At 41.1% G+C, this 17,260-nt stretch overlaps 1 protein-coding gene across 3 annotated transcripts in view; it reads right to left on the bottom strand.

Annotated features, from left to right (window-relative positions):
- Positions 1-16,124, bottom strand: part of LOC311100329 (CMP-N-acetylneuraminate-beta-galactosamide-alpha-2,3-sialyltransferase 2-like) — a 35,472-nt gene extending 19,348 nt beyond the window's left edge. For 2 of the 3 annotated variants that reach the window (XM_084141214.1, XM_084141213.1), the window contains exons 1-5: positions 15,944-16,124; positions 10,480-10,817; positions 6,818-7,011; positions 5,695-5,877; positions 5,544-5,589 (exon numbers count right to left, since the gene is read on the bottom strand). In XM_084141214.1, the coding sequence (XP_083997340.1) occupies positions 5,544-5,589; positions 5,695-5,877; positions 6,818-7,011; positions 10,480-10,770 (714 nt within the window). In that variant the 5' untranslated portion in view covers positions 10,771-10,817; positions 15,944-16,124. Of the gene's footprint in view, positions 1-5,543; positions 5,609-5,694; positions 5,878-6,817; positions 7,012-10,479; positions 10,818-15,943 lie in introns of all 3 variants that reach the window. The other variant, XM_084141215.1, reaches the window with a different exon arrangement.
- Positions 16,125-17,260: the final 1,136 nt, after the last annotated feature.

Raw genomic sequence — 17,260 nt, 5'->3', positions numbered from 1 at the left:
TAACTAGACACAGGTGTACAACATCAAGACCAAACCAAACGAACATGAAACATAGATCGGTGGCAGCTAGTACTCCGGAGACGACGACCGCCGAAGCCTGCCCAAACCAGGAGGAGGAGCAGCCTCGGCCGAAACCGTGACATCTGGACAGAGCAGACCCGCCTCCTACGCCTCGGGAACCAATCAAGGGACTAGAAGAAGGACCCCTCCTTTTATGTTACACTGTATAAGTAATGCTGTAAACTCTGTTTAAACATCCTTCTCAGCTGACTCTATAGAGTGCCATATGATTAGGTCCATGCATGTTAACTAGCAGGACAAGATATCTCTGGTTGAATAAACTGCCTTTTACTTAAGCAAATTCCACTCTGTCTAGCGTCGTTGGTTTGTACTCCCTCTCCATATAATTTAAACACCAACAAATTGGTAGCAGAGGATGGTTTCTACTTCGATCTAAAAGTTGGTGAGAGAGGACAAGGCAAATCATCGATCTAAAAACAGACGGAAGAGTGACCTGTAATCCAGGAGACATCAACTATTCATCTTACCTCAGGAACCTGATCAGAGAGCTCTCCTAAAAAAAGGTAAGCAGAGCCTGTTAAAACAAAATCTTGCATATTGTATTATAGACCAATACCAAATTTTGATCAGTAGTACTGAGTGTGAGTATGAATACTTATTAAATTATTTCCATCCTAATGAATTAAGGCATAAGTGAGATATCTGGTACTGTGACTGTATTGTCAAAGTGTGAAGTTGATGATAATAAAATAAAAGTATCCTATGGGTTAAATTGCGATTTAACACATGATGTGGATAAGATTTGACCCATAATCTAGATTCCTCCAGGGACCCAGGTTGAACTGAGACCTTTTGCATAATTCCTATTTGGGGAGGTCCTACCCTATAGGTTGTGAGAGAGTTGATCACGTTAAACTGTGGCAATGTTCTAGAAATGTATATGGGAGAGAATCATTGCAATTGACCAGAGGTACTAAATTCCCGGGGATTCCAGTTATCTCTGTAATTTCACATTTAAAACGATCCCATATAAATGGTTGTGTGAAAGGTGCAGTTAAACTGAGACTAAAGTCCCCAAGGGATCCAGTTGTTCCTGTGATTTCACATTTAAAATCGGTCCTATATAAAGGGTTGTGTGAAAGGTAGCAGTTAACTGAGACTACGTTTTAGGACGCTCTGGTAAACTAAATTCATTAAAGCATTGTAATTCCAATTGGCTGTGTTTGTATTTTAACGTGTAATGGATAATGGGAAGTTATAGTGAGACTTATGAAACTGAATACCAAACTGTGGAACTGAGCGAATTTGACCTAGGTTTTCAGGAACCAGCTTTTGAAGGAAGCTGATATCGGATCTGTGCATATTCCTGATCAAGAAGTAAGACAATTAAAGCGTGTTGTGTGCTGTGGAGGAATTACTGCATTGGTGTATGTGACTGGTATTCTGATTTTATGATAATGATTGCATTACAGATAATATAAAATCACCCCTTTATATGCGAGGGTGTCGTACATGAGATAAGTCTGTATTGATACCGATAATACATCCCTGGAAATAAAACACCAGGGACGGGATAAGTATATAAAGATAGAGAAAACAACATGGCAGGGCCAAACCCAACCAAACCCAAATTTAATGAATATCTGGAACAACGAATGACAGGGAGAGCAATGCCAGGGCCACCAAGGGAGGGAGGTCATATGCCCGCCCTTGATGTACAACAGATAGAGATGACTAATTAATGAAATTGACGGAACTCTCTGCAGCACTCTCTTCTTAGGTGCGGAAGGCCCAGGAGGGGGAGCTGTTGGGAAGTACGCTACCACTGAAGGTAAAGGTGGGTGACTGGGTGAGGGTAAAAGTCCACAAGAGAAAGTGGCTGGAACCCAGGTGGACTGGACCGTACGAAGTGAAGGAGGTTACTTCACACTCAGTCCAGGTCAGAGGTAAATCAGGCGCACCCTGGCACCATCTAACACATTGCACACCAGCCCCCACTCCTTCCAGATCACTGACTGAAGTCAGAACCGATTTGAACGGTTGAACCCAATTTTGATACCAAAATGAAAGTCCCCTTGTGGGAGGCTAAATCTCCCCCAGGGAAAGGGAGAAATCTTTCTCCTTGGGTGAGATTGGGAGTCTCAGAATGTGCGTATATATGTTTTTTGCTAGTGGTTGAATTAAGAAGGAGATTTACCTTAATTAAGAATGGAAACAACAACCTTAACCTAATTATTCGGGCTGGGCCAGAAGTGTTTTGCCAGCATTTCACACTAGCACCTTATATGTATAGGGATAGACAGACTTATTGGCAAGTGACTGTCTGCTGTAATGACATGACCGATTCATTAGATACACCCTCAGTATTAAAAACAGAGGATGACCTTAGAACCCCTCAGCTACTTTCAGTCGTTATAACTACCGCTCCAAGGACCCCTGATGAGGCACTTCTAATTGCGACTGGCATCTCTGGTTATTCTAACAACTGGCTGTTGTTAACTGAACAGGCAGCTAACTCCACCACTGACAGTTGTGTTGTATGTATGGGAGCTAGACCCTTGTTACGTATTATTCCAGCAATCATAACCACTACCTGCGTATTGCCCTTGATGAAAAATGATAATCCTGACCGTAATTGTTCCAAGTGGGATAAGATTTACCCTGTAGTGTCTAGGTCTGTTGCTAAACCACTCTTTTCCTCTGTTGTAGCTAAGGCTAATTTTACATGTGTTAACATGTCTGGGTTGGGGATATCACTTGGTGATGGTGTTCTTTGGATGCAACTCAGCATTCTTTGTCCTCCAAACACGACGAGTTGAGTTTTTACCAAAAAGTTATATTTTGGTTTCATCTGACCATATGACATTCTCCCAATCCTCTTCTGGATCATCCAAATGCACTCTAGCAAACTTCAGACAGGCCTGGACATGTACTGGCTTAAGCGGGGGGACACGTCTGACACTGCAGGATTTGAGTCCCTGGCGGCGTAGTGTGTTACTGATGGTAGGCTTTGTTACTTTGGTCCCAGCTCTCTGCAGGTCATTCACTAGGTCCCCCCGTGTGGTTCTGGAATTTTTGCTCACCGTTCTTGTGATCATTTTGACCCCACGGGGTGAGATCTTGCGTGGAGCCCCAGATCGAGGGAGATTATCAGTGGTCTTGTATGTCTTCCATTTCCTAATAATTGCTCCCACAGTTGATTTCTTCAAACCAAGCTGCTTACCTATTGCAGATTCAGTCTTCCCAGCCTGGTGCAGGTCTACAATTTTGTTTCTGGTGTCCTTTGACAGCTCTTTGGTCTTGGCCATAGTGGAGTTTGGAGTGTGACTGTTTGAGGTTGTGGACAGGTGTCTTTTATACTGATAACAAGTTCAAACAGGTGCCATTAATACAGGTAACGAGTGGAGGACAGAAGAGCCTCTTAAAGAAGAAGTTACAGGTCTGTGAGAGCCAGAAATCTTGCTTGTTTGTAGGTGACCAAATACTTATTTTCCACCATAATTTGCAAATAAATTCATTAAAATTCCTACAATGTGATTTTCTGGATTTTTATTCCTCATTTTGTCTGTCATAGTTGACGTGTACCTATGATGAAAATTACAGGCCCTTCTCATCTTTTTAAGTGGGAGAACTTGCACAATTGGTGGCTGACTAAATATTTTTTTCCCCCACTGTATATGGTCATCTGCAGCAAAGAAATATATAAAAAATCTCAAAATCGCTCAAAACAGGGCTGCCAGATTAACTCTTCATTGCTCTATCCATATGAATATTATCCAAATGCATCAGAATCTCTCATGGCTTCACGTTGAAAACAAAATTACTATCCAGTCTTCTGATTGTCTGTAGGAATGTTATATTTTTCAAAAAACACAGTGTTTTTCAGACCAGTTAGTACATACTAGCAACACGCATAACCACCAAACCAGACAGGTAAATTCAGGACATCTAAGACAACCCAAGCCAAGGACAAATCACCTTAAATCTGCAGTTTTATATAGAGCCATAGCTGAATGGAACTCTTTACCAATCTATATTTCTCAGGCAAAAAGTAAATCCACCTTCAAGAAAAAAATAGACCGTATGACTGGACAGGAAATAGAAAGCATCAACTGAATGTGAAATGTGTTACCTGTCAGGTATTTGTCTGTATTGTCTACTTGTTAAATGTTTGTAAAGTCTTAATTTGTAATTGTTTGTAATGTCTTATTAATTGGTGTTGGACCCTAGGAAGATTACCTAACGTTGCGGCGTTAGCTAATGGGGATCCTAGTAAAAATTCACAAATTCACAATAGAGCCCCACAGTGGAGGTGTCATAATACCCATAAAACCTAATGGTCAAGCAGGGAAATGGTTCCAATCATTTTTCCACCATTCATTTTTCCCATAGGGGATTTTAGAAACAATTAAAATAAGGTGTCACGCCCTGGCTCTGGGGACTCTGAAATGTTGAGCCAGGGTGTGTAGTTTCTGTGTTATATTTTCTATGTTGATGTTCTAGATCGATTAGATCTATGTTGGCCAGGGTGGTTCCCAATCAGAGGCAGCTGTATCTCGTTGTCTCTGATTGGGGACCATACTTAGGCAGCCTGTTTGGCACTAGTCGGGGTGGGATCTTGATTCTTAAGGTTTGTGTGTATAACCTAGGACTTCACCTATCGTTCTTTTGTTGTTTTGTTCGTGTGTTCAATACAAATAAAGTATGTACGCTTATCACGCTGCGCCTTGGTCCGCTTCATCCGTCAACGATCGTGACATAAGGGCTGTGTTTTGTGTAGGCTTACCCTGGTGTGACATTTTGATAACCATGTAAATCTCTCTCAGACAAAGGTTACTTTTATCAATATATTCGGCTCCCATCATGTAAACCGGATTGTAAGAGACAATGTTCTTTTGGTAAAGCATGTAAACTTTTTAATTGAACTATTATATTAAAGAGGTTGAACGGGATCTTAAGCACTTACACATTTGTAGCATATTGTACATATTAAAAAATATTTAAAAAAATATATAATTGCAGAAATGGATGACGCACAATTTTCAGGGAGCCATTTTGGCTCGTGGGCGCTACTTTCAAAACTACTTGCTGAAATTATACAAAACCTTTATAATGCATCTTTATTATGAGTATTCCCAATAATTGTAGTATTGTGTGCATGTAAACATACTCTGCACAATTCCATGTTGACACTCTTTCACTGCTTTGCGTGTGCCAACACGGATGATAAACACAAGTGAAATTATCAGAAGGGGGAGGGGGGGGGGGCTTTGGCTGTGAGTGTCCGTTTACGAGACTTTGCAAATCGTGTTATCACAATTTCTAACATGTCTCACCCGGAATTTAATTGAGCATCTGACCAAATTACGCAAGATTTTAGGGTTAACCGAGATTAGCCCATTCCTAACTAACAAACATCCTCAATTACCTACTATCCAAGATATAACAATATCATGAATTTATCATTGACTGTAGATGTATTATAACCATAATAAATGATCATGATCAACAATGTGACTCACCAAATCTTTGTTCGCCTTTATCTTCGCTCTAAGACGTGTACGTGAGCTGTTGAATAAAATTAGACCTACATTTTATCCAGAGTTGCTATGTGATCTTAGAAAAATTGTGTAACAGACTGGTGGACTAATCAAAAGGAGAGTGGTTACTCACAAAGTGATGTGAGATCCATTGGTGATGGCGCCGGGTAGCCACTGAAGGTCCAGAGTCTTGAAAGGGAAAAGCACGAGACTAGTGGTGTTGTCCAGATCTATGGCACTCTCTGGGTACATGATGTGATGCGTGGTCCGGCTGCCAACATCCTGCTCATAACCAGAGGTAGGAGCCTTGTTCATTCTGGATAACACAGAAAATCCATATCACGACTGCCATAATATTCCAAAACACTTTAATTCAAAACACATAGTCATTCATACCGCCAAGACAAAAAAATTAACACACAAAACCAAACCAATATAGGCCTACATAGATGACATTAAATCATTAAGTTGGATAAAGGCAGATCTTTACCATACTGTCTTCTGTGACACCATGGTAAAGGCCATTGAGGGCTATCGCTATTTTAAAGTAGTTGATTTCTTCTTATTCAATTTTTTAGTCATTTATTTTAGCAGACGCTCTTACACAGAGCGACTTACAGTTAGTGAGTGCATACATTATTATTTTTTTCAGTATGAAAAAGCCCCCCATGGGAATCGAACCAACAACCCTGGCATTGCAAACACCATGCTCTACCATCTGAGCTACATCCCTGCCAGCCATTCCCTCCCCTACCCTGGGCCAATTGTGCGCCGCCCCATGGGTCTCCCGGTCACGGCCGGCTACGACAGAGCCTGGAATCGAACCAGGATCTCTAGTGGCACAGCTAGCACTGCTATGCAACACTAAAGTGTTGACTCTCCCGAGTGGCGCAGTGGTCTACAAACTGAAAGGGTGCATATACTGCCACCTGGAGTGTGTTGTCTGAACAGGTATAAAAGCCAAGGTTGGTGATTAACTGCCACATGCAGCTATGGAATGTTTGCTACTTTCTCGTGGAGTGTGATCTCATTCACTACTTCCCACAAATCTAAAAGCATTGAACAACATTTTTTAAACATTTTTACATTTTTAGTCATTTAGCGGACGCTCTTATCCAGAGCGACTTACAGTTAGTGAGTGGATACATTATTTATTTTTTCATACCCCCCCCCCCCCGTGGGAACAACCACGTGCAAGTGAACAAGTGCACACTGAGGTAGGAGGGACAAATGGTACACCCTCTCAGTTGGCCTACCTTATGATGACATCACTGGAGTCGATGAGGGCTCCGTAGTGGGAGCCCTTGAGGTTCCCAGAGTTCCCCACTACAGCACAGGTCCTACAGCGCTCAGGGCCCGCGTCCATGTAGAGGTCAGCCTCAGGGATGACATAGAACAGCTTCTCCACCACCTCGCTAAATTTGGCTTTGTTATGTTCTTTCTGCAATTTCTGGTTATTTAATTGCACCAGTCAATACATAAAACAGCAATGAATACACAATAAATACTGACACTAAAAGCAGCCTAATGCAAATTACACACCATAACATCTGAGGAAACCCTCACACTAAAGTGTTGACTCCAGAGCCACCTGCTCTTTACACTGAGGTTATTGGTGACTACAATAGCAAACCGTTAATCAGTTGTCAGTGACCACGCTTATATTGCAGCCTAAAAACATCAAATAAAATAGTTAATTCTGAATAAAACTCCCTCATATAAACACCAAAATACTCAAATTAAAAAAACACGCAACCACAGTAAACTATTGGAGATTCTTAAAGGGATAGTGTGAGGGTCAGATGAACTAGTGGATACAATTTTTATGTCTCTGCGTACAGTTTGACAGAAGTTTAAGGTAGTTTCTGGAGCGATTGCCAGAGGTGGGACTAAGTCACTATTATTCGAATCACAAGCAAGTCACAAGGTCCAAGTCTCAAGTCGAGTCCCAAGTAGAACCGGTCGAGTCTCGAGTCATGTCCAAGACGTGCATTCTAAGGACAAGTCGAGTCACAAGTCTCAAGTCAAGTAAAAATAATCGATAGAGGCAATCTCGTTCAACTACAAATCTTTGTCTATTTATTGAGGAACCAGACAGCCCTCTTCATTATTTTGTCTACAACACATTTTGATTATGTAATAATCCATTTTAACAACAAATTCCAAAAGCAAGTTTCATAAGTAAATGATACATTTCAAGCCATTTTGCCATACCAAATGACCAGTAGGCCTATGCTAGTAATTGTTGCTTGATGCCCCATTGCTACTGAGCTTGCAAAGTAAACGGTTCATATTCTTGATCACCAAAATGTTTTGGAACTGCATTTTTATTTATGTCAATCCTCTCTCCCTACAATTTGACGTTTGCGCTGCACCCGATCCTACAGCTGTACAGCAAATCAGAAATATGTTCGCTAGCTCAGTGGTTTTCTAACTTTTTGACCCGCGATCCTTAAAAAGGAGTGGTTCAAAGCTTGTGACCCCCGCGCATGCACATGCACGCATGCACAATCGCTACGCAAATGTAAACTCCCACTGGGCACAAACATCAACTCAACGTCTATTCAACCAGTGTGTGCCCAGTGGGCTGTCATTAAAGCCATAAACGGTGATGCATTTTCAAAACGCAAGATACAGAAATAAATGCAATTTACACCTGCATTTTGAGCTGAAAGTAGTTTATGTTAGCGGTCAATATCAATTTGGGATATCATGTCACATTGTCACTTCTCTGGAGTCCAGAGCAAGCAGGATCTGTCTGTAGCGTTTTTCTTCCTCACAACTATCGTAATAATTTGCCAGAATATGTTACATCTTCATCCCATAAATATTGAAGGTAGTTTGATGTTACAGCTATCTTTAGAAATATAGCCAGTACGACCACTGAGGTATATAATTATAACCCACCCAAGCTAGGCCGATCTGAAATATGAAAGTGAAATCACCAGGTAGCCTATTGGGAAAGGGGAATGCGTTCAACCAAAATATGTCTTCCACATTTAACCCAACCACTCTGAATCAGAGAGGTGCGGGGGGCTGCATTAATCGACGTCATCGGCGCCCAGGAAGCAGTTGTTTTGGGGGCAGATTTTTCAAGTTTGCCGGCTCAGGGATTCGAACAAGCAACCTTTCAGTTACTGTCTCAATGCTCTATTTTCTTTAAAATTATTTGATAAAATATAGAATTTGGCCTTTACTACTATAGCCCATAGAAACACATTGAATGACGCATTCATAAATGGTAAAAAAATACAGTCCAAAAAGAAATCATAAGGAAGAAGGTTTTGACGTGTCTGTCCTATAGCTAGCAGATATAATAATGCTCAGGAAATATTTTGGGTTTTTTGGACACATATTTAACTCCTTATTTTTGTTGGCAGAACACTACCTCCATACTTCCATTCGTTTACATGGGTTGCCTTCAGACGAGTCCCGTGACACTTGAGGGGGTCGTAGAGCAAAACGGAGAACACCATCGTGTTCGTGAGAGTCTCCATAGAGTGGGCCAAACCGTTTGGACACTACAGACGTTTTCGTGAGAAGACCGATTTTTGGGATGTCTCATGGTCTGACAAACACCGCTGTAGCTCGGCCACCTTCCACCGCAGATGCAGAAGGCCGACATAGGTGGAGGCGGTAGATTGAGACGCAACCCATATCTCTAGCTTAAATTGAGGGATTTTGATGGGTATGTTTTTTATTATGTTACTTAGATTGATACACGGGTGCGTCAGTAGACTCATACCCCTCCCCCCTTTCCTGCAGTCAAATGACCAAATCGCCCTCTAGTGGCCTCATGAGTGGAATGTTATTAATACTTTTCATAATTTCATAATTAATCAACATTATTATTATTTTTACGCCGAAAATCTGGTTTTGATATATTTCAGTCTTCTGTGATGTATATAAAGTGTCATATTGCAATGCAAACTCAAAATTGAATACATTTCAACTCTATATCTGACATGGTACAGGTGTCTTCTTTTTCTAAGACCATAATCGATGTAGTTGAGGTGTATACTTTTCTTTTCAACAACCAAGAAATACTCTGTGTGACCCTGATTCAGCCCACTGCAGTAAAATATTTTAAGGATGTAAGTAGGCTACTCTGTTTTTGCCAAGAAAACTGGAGAAAATTAAACAAGTGCTCGCTGGTCACTAATCTGGAAAAGTGTGCCCGCTTTTGCATGCCAATGCTGATGACTGGTCATTGGTCAACAGTCAAGACGTGCAACTTTTTGGTTCTGAAGCACAGATTAGATGCTTTTTGAACAAGAATTTGGTGCAATGCCGTAGGCCTAAGTGACCGGATCAAATAAGCAAAGGTATAAACACAAAATACAAAATGGTAAATGATTTGTAGCCTATTAAATATGTAGCGTATTAAAATATATAAATGGTAGCCACTCCAGTTTTCTGCTGCTTTCATGAGGTCATCATTTAAAAAGCCTTACAACCTCTCATTCATTCAGTTTCACACTCGCAACCCCCAAAATCTTCTCAGTGCTCTAGCTCACCCGACCTGTGTTGATTGAGGGCCGATCAGAGGGCCTTTCACTAGCCAATCTGCTTTTTTGCAAGTGTGATACTGTTTCTGGCTGCATGGAGAACAATCCACAGATAATCTGTGCCACAAAATGAGTGACAAAACGTTACAAAACCAGGCCAGATAATTTCAAGTCATCAGTCTCAAGTCAAAGTCGAGTCCCGAGTCTTGAGGCTCCAAGTCGAGTCTCAAGTTATTTTATTTTATATCAAGTCGAGTCTCAAGTAATTGAAATTTGTGACTCGAGTCAGACTCAAGTCCAAGTCATGTGACTCAAGTTCTGACTGAATATATGAATATGTGTTGGTTGTGCACTGACAATGCTTTTATTGCTTTAAGATAAGATGTAATAAATAAAAATTAAACATTTACCAGCCACCACGTTCTTGTATCGTTGGAGAGTGTCTTGTACTCTCTGGTCAGAAATGGTTTAAAAGATGTGACGAAGCGCTTCTGAAACCAGAGGTCATCGTCTGGCTGTGTCATACATTTGAGACATCCGCAATTTCTTGGAGAGATGATCCTGTCCAGTGGCCGAAGGGCATTTTTAACTAAATCCACAAGCGAATTGGAGGATAGCTGTCCAGTATAAAACACAACGATAGCAGTGATGCAGAGTAGAACGATGAAACGACAGTATTTTCTAATCCTGAAGATAATCATTTTGCTGATAGCATGGCATCTGTTGGGTGTCACAGAATCCTCACCACCTGTGGAGAGATCAATAATAAACTGATAATAACATTGTATATAGAATAGATGTAGCCTATAGGTCTTAATAAAACAGCTGAAGGATGATAGGCAAATTAACATCATATTCAGTCTACATTATGTTTTGTTTTTTCAAATGTTTTACCTGAACATGTGCATAATAGCCTAATGAAGGCTATAGTTCACATGTTCACAAATTAAGAGGTAAGCTAGCCTTTGTTCTGGTTTAGTCAACAAAAAAGGTGATGTCATGACCATCAAATACCCTCTGGTCTGTCATTGAAATATATATTAAATGAAATACAGTGCCTTCAGAAAGTATTCACACCCCATGACTTTTTCCACATTTTGTTGTGTTAAAGCCTGAATTTAAAATTGATTACAGTTTTTGTCACTGGCCTACACACAATAGCCCTTAATGTCAAAGTGGAATTATGTTTTTCGAAATGTTTACAAATTAGCTCAACTGCCTTGAGTCAATAAGTACTCGACCCCTTTGTTATGGCAAGCCTAAATACGTTCAGGAGTACTAATTTGCTTAACAAGTCACATAATAAGTTGCATGGACTCAATCTGTGTGCAATAATAGTGTTTAACATGATTTTTGAATGATTACCTCATCTCTGTACAATTATCTGTAAGGTACCTCAGTCGAGCAGTGAATTTCAAAGCTCAAAGACCAGGGAGGTCTTCCAATGCCTCACAAATAATGTGGCAAAGCAATTATTTTTTTGTCAAAAAGTTACGTTACTGATTACAATTTTGGACAGGTAACTAGTAACTGTAACGGATTACATTAAGAAAGTAACCTACCCAACCCTGGTTGTCGGTAACTTTTGCTGTAACACGCAAGTGAGAGAACAAGGGATAAGTTGACATATAAATACGTCCCAAGATTTATACTAATTGGCTGAGAGACAGGAAGGTGATTATTGCACGAGTGCAGGCATAGGTTTTTCAGCAGGTGTGGTGAATTTGCATTATTGTGACGTGCTCATATGCTATAAAGGTGAATGACATTCCACACATGGCTTATAGTACAAGATGAGGAGAGACATAATGCTATGCTGATAACGTTTGTTAACACTAACATACAGTGTATTCGGAAAGTATTCAGACCCCTTGACTGTTTCCACATTTTGCTATGTTACAGCCTTATTCTAAAATGGATTACATTGTTTTTTCCCCTCATCAGTCTACAGACAATACCCCATAATCACAAAGGAAAAACTGGTTTTTAGATATTTTTGCATATGTATTAAAAATATAAAATGGAAATATCACATTTACATAAGTATTCAGACCCTTTACTCAGTACTTTGTTGAAATGCCTTTGGCAGCGATTACAGCCTTGAGTCGTCTTGGGTATGACACAGCTGTATTTGGGGAGTTTCTCCCATTCTTCTCTGCAGATCCGCTCAAGCTCTGTCAGGTTGGATGGGGAGCGTCGCTGCACAGCTATTTTCAGGTCTCTCCAGAGACGTTCTATCGCGTTCAAGTCGGGCTCTGGCTGGGCCACTCAAGAACATTCAGAGACTTGTCCCAAAACCACTCCTGTGTTGTCTTGGCTGTGTGCTTAGGGTCGTTGTTCTGTTGGAAGGTGAACCTTCGCCCCAGTCTGAGGTCCTGTGCGCTCTGGATCTCTCTGTACTTTGCTCCATTCATCTTTCCCTCAATCCTGACTTGTCTCCCATTCCCTGCCGCTGAAAAACATCCCCACAGCATGATGCTGCCACCACCATGCTTCACCGTAGGGATGGCATTGGCCAGGTGATGAGCGGTGCATGGTTTAATCCAGACGTGACGCTTGGCATTCAGGCCAAAGAGTTCAATCTCGGTTTCATCAGATCAGAGAATCTTGTTTCTCATGGTCTGAGAGTCCTTTAGGTGCCTTTTGGCAAACTCCAAGCGGGTTTGTCATGTGCCTTTTACTGAGGAGTGGCTTCCTTCTGGCCTCTCTATCATAAAGGCCTGATTGGTGGAGTGCTGCAGAGATGGTTGTCCTTCTGGAAGGTTCTCCCATCTCCACAGAGGAACTTTGGAGCTCTGTCAGAGTGACCATTGGGTTCTTGGTCACCTCCCGGACCAAGGCCCTTCTCCCCCGATTGCTCTAGGAAGAGTCTTGTTGGTTCTAAACTTCTTCCATTGAAGAATGATGGAGGCCACTGTGTTCTTGGGGATCTTCAATGCTGCAGACATTTTTTGTACCCTTCCCCAGATCTGTGTCTCGACACAATCCTGTCTCGGAGCTCTACGGACAATTCCTTCGACCTCATGGCTTGGTTTTTGCTCTGACATGCACTTTAAACTGTGGGACCTTATATAGACAGGTGTGTGCTTTTCCAAATCATGTCCAATCAATTGAATTTACCACAGGTAGACTCCAATGAAGTTGTATAAACATCTCAAGGATGATCAATGGAAACAGGATGCACCTGAGCTCAATTTCGAGTATCTAAAGTATATTATTGAGTATTGTGAGTATTGTGTATTGTGTGTAGATTGATGAGGGGAAAAAACGATTTAATCAATTTTAGAATAAGGCTGTAATGTAACAAAATGTGTAAAAAGTCAAGGGGTCTGAATACTTCCCGTATGCACATAACATTCCAACTATGACCATAGAAGAGGAAGCAATGTGTTGTTTTTACTGTGCTTACTGAATGAAGTGAGCTGCCCACTCAGACCAGCCTTACTTATTGGCCTTTCTTTATAAACTACATTAGTGTTCCAAAGAATAACTATAAAAAAAGTCAGAAATAAGTTGTACAATACTGCTGATGCAAGTCCCATTAACTAGAAAAGTAAATGTCCTAAAGATGTGTGTGGTTGCTAGCTTGTCTTAAAGTTGTTAAGGTTGTAAAATAAGAAGTGGTGAAAGTAAGGCAGTAAGGTCCGGTATGTCAGAGGCATGAAAAATGAGCAAATGGACTTGAAAACAGGTGGTATGTAATGCAATGCGGTTCAACAAGAACACTGATATTTTGCCAAGGCAGAGATGAGTGGCCGAGGCGCGCGGACAGAAGTGGAAGCATTAATTCTGGCATAATGACAATGGCCAAATGTCATTACACTTTTTGGTGTTTTGTGTAACAGATGTCTCTTTCCATTCACCACTGTTTGGAAGCTGGAAATATGTTGCGAATGGATGAATTTGCGCGAGTAGCCTAGTAAAGGAGCCCTTTGAAGTGATTGTTTGACAATCAGATGAAAACATCATGACTGGTTGTGTTTATGGCACAATAAAAGGTAATACATTTTTTTATACAAAATCATGACAAATATTTATGACTAGGCCCACAGAGATGCTATTGAATTAATGGGGATTCTAAAAAATTATTATATGATTAGGCCCCGCCATTTAGGTAGAGCGGCAGTTTGACGAGAGCGGCAATTTCCGAGCTAAACTCACCAAGACGTACCTCCAACAACACATAACAGCTCACATTATTCTGCCTAAATGCAATGATAACAGCACTAACAGTGCCCACTTTGCCAAGGGCAAGGGCGCAAAATATTTAGCTTGTCCATGCCCAGCGCGCCTCTCCAGGGTGCTGTTGGAGAGACGCAGCGCTGCAGCGCTCCACCAACGCTCCATTAAATTAATTTAACATTTTTTATTTTTTTTATTTCACCTTTATTTAACCAGGTAAGCCAGTTGAGAACAGGTTCTCATTTACAACTGCGACCTTGCCAAGATAAAGCAAAGTAGTGCAATAAAAACAACACAGAGTTACATATGGGGTAAAAAAAAACATAAAGTCAGAAATACAACAGAAAATATATATACAGTGTGTGCAAATGTAGCAAGTTATGGAGGTAAGGCAATAAATAGGCTATAGTGCAGAATAATTACAATAGTATTAACACTGGAATGCTAGATGTGCAAGAGATTATGTGCAAATAGAGATACTGGGGTGCAAAAGAGCAAAATAAATAACAATATAGGGATGAGGTAGTTGGGTGGGCTAATTTCAGATGGGCTGTGTACAGGTGCAGTGATCGGTAAGGTGCTCTGACAACTGATGCTTAAAGTTATTGAGGGAGATAAGAGTCTCCAGCTTCAGAGATTTTTGCAATTCGTTCCAGTCATTGGCAGCAGAGAACTGGAAGGAATGGCGGCCAAAGGAGGTGTTGGCTTTGGGAATGACCAGAGAGATATACCTGCTGGAGCGCAGACTACGGTAGAAAGAGTAGTAGCCTATGTGGTTTTTCTGTAGCCCATAGACTGGAGACCAAATGTATTACAATTTCATGAGACATACACTTTTTCAATCATTGACTTAGTGCGGGAGCAACGAAACTAGTTAACGAAAGTCAACTAAAAAGGCAAGCGGTTAGACATCAGTTTTGGAGCGGATGCGGCATAATCCAACAGAGGTGGACAGCAAATTGTGCTGAAAGTAATTCATTTGAACAATTGTCTTCATTTTAATTCGACCTCACTAACAACAAGAGGGCTTTGTTGGAGCCTATTTCTTCTTATAAAAAAATAAGAGGTAGGGCTACCTGTTTGACAGACGCAATAGATGTCGGTATAGCCAAATCCCCCAATACTGTCACCATGCACTCCTTAAATACCTCCATGTCTGGGAGCGGCTTGGTGTGTTTGGTTAAACCAGGGCTCACATTAAGTGAGGGTATGCCTCTTTGTTAAAGACAAGGGCAAAAAAAGGATACCTATTGTTAGCTTTATTTTTTGAAATACATCAATTAAAAGTATCCAGATAATATAAAGCATTATATAACAATGCTTAACTCCGTGATGCCTTATTCTAGAAACAGGCTTTAAAATGCCCACAAAATACGTGACTCTGATGCATATGGAGATATATTGATTCCTTCCTATCATGGATGAAGCCTGAGCTGGAATGTGAAGCTAACTAAAGCTAGCCAATTCAATAAAAACCTGAGTACATCTTAGCTAGATTCTTAGTATACCCCTCAGGGTTAACAATAACATGTATCGACGTTTGAAAGGACAACACACCATTACAGATGTCAGCAAGCAAAACATTTAAGTAAACAAAACACAGAACATACATGAAAATCAAAAGGTACAAGTCAAAAAAGTACAATCCTCCACGAGTAGGGTCTGAATTATTTTAAATATATACACACTTACCTGCAGAACATGTAGATGTTGCACTTCTCTAACCCTGCCTCATCTGGCACATTATAAATCGGAGTCAGAAGAACACCAACAGTAACCACCGGCAGAGCAAACGTTTATTTCAGTTCAGGAGTAAATGGATGAGAAATGTGACAGCAGTCATCTATCTCCAGTCCACTTCCCTGAATGAGTCATAAACAGCAACAAGTTATACATATACATTTTAGTCATTTAGCAGACGCTCTTATCCAGAGCGACTTACAGCTAGTGCATACATTATTTTTTTCATACCCCCTGTGGGAATCGAACCCACAACCCTGGCGTTGCAAACGCCATGCTCTATCAACTGAGCTACATCCCTGCCGGCCATTCCCTCCCCTACCCTGGACGATGCTGGGCCAATTGCGCGCCGCCCCATGGGTCTCCCGGTCGCGGCCGGCTACTACAGAGCCTGGATTCGAACCAGGATCTCTAGTGGCACAGCTAGCACTGTGATGCAGTGCCTTAGACCACTGCTCCGGGAGACAACATGTATTTTAAGTATTATTAGGTATTAAGTTGTGTATTTTCAGTAAAAATTGTTATGTTGTACTATTAACTGACCAAATATACACTGAGTATACCAAACACTGAGTTGCAGAACAGCCTCAATTTGTCGGGGCATGGACTCCACAAGGTGTCGTAAGCGTTTCATAGGGATGCTGGCCCATGTTGATTCCAATGTTTCCCACAGCTGTCCTTTGGGTGGTGGAACATTCTTGAGACACACAGGAAACTGTTGAGCGTGAAAAACCCAGCAGCTTTGCAGTTCTTGACACACTCAAACCAGTGCGCCTCGCACCTACTACCATACCCAGTTCAAAGGCACTTAAATATTTTGTCTTGCCCATTCAATTGTCTAAAGGCTTAAATATCCGTATTTAACCTGTCTCCTCCCTTTCATCTACACTGACTGAAGTGGATTTAACAAGTGACATCAATAAGGGATCATAGTTTTCACCTGGATTCACCTGGTCAGTCTGTGTTTTGGAAAGTGCAGGTGTTCTTAATGTTTAGTATACTCAGTGACTCTAGAGTTTACTTCTCCTGTTCTCACCCATGGCCATGACCCAAATTACAGAAATTAGGAGGCGCTGATAGAATGCAATTTATTGCATTATAGTTTGGAAAAGTAAGCCATGCTATCTCCCTGTATTGTCTCTCTGTATTGCCTCCCACTATTCCTCCAGGGATTAAACAAGGCAGAATTGACAGGGCTGTGGAACTGAAAGGCTAAACAGATGGAATACTGAGGAATATTTGAGGCTGCTCAGAGGAGAAAGGGGAGGC

The sequence above is a fragment of the Coregonus lavaretus genome, assembly GCF_964263955.1.
Source record: "Coregonus lavaretus genome assembly, chromosome: 24".
In the NCBI taxonomy this organism is placed as follows: domain Eukaryota; kingdom Metazoa; phylum Chordata; class Actinopteri; order Salmoniformes; family Salmonidae; genus Coregonus; species Coregonus lavaretus.
This window is presented reverse-complemented; position numbering and strand designations above follow the sequence as displayed.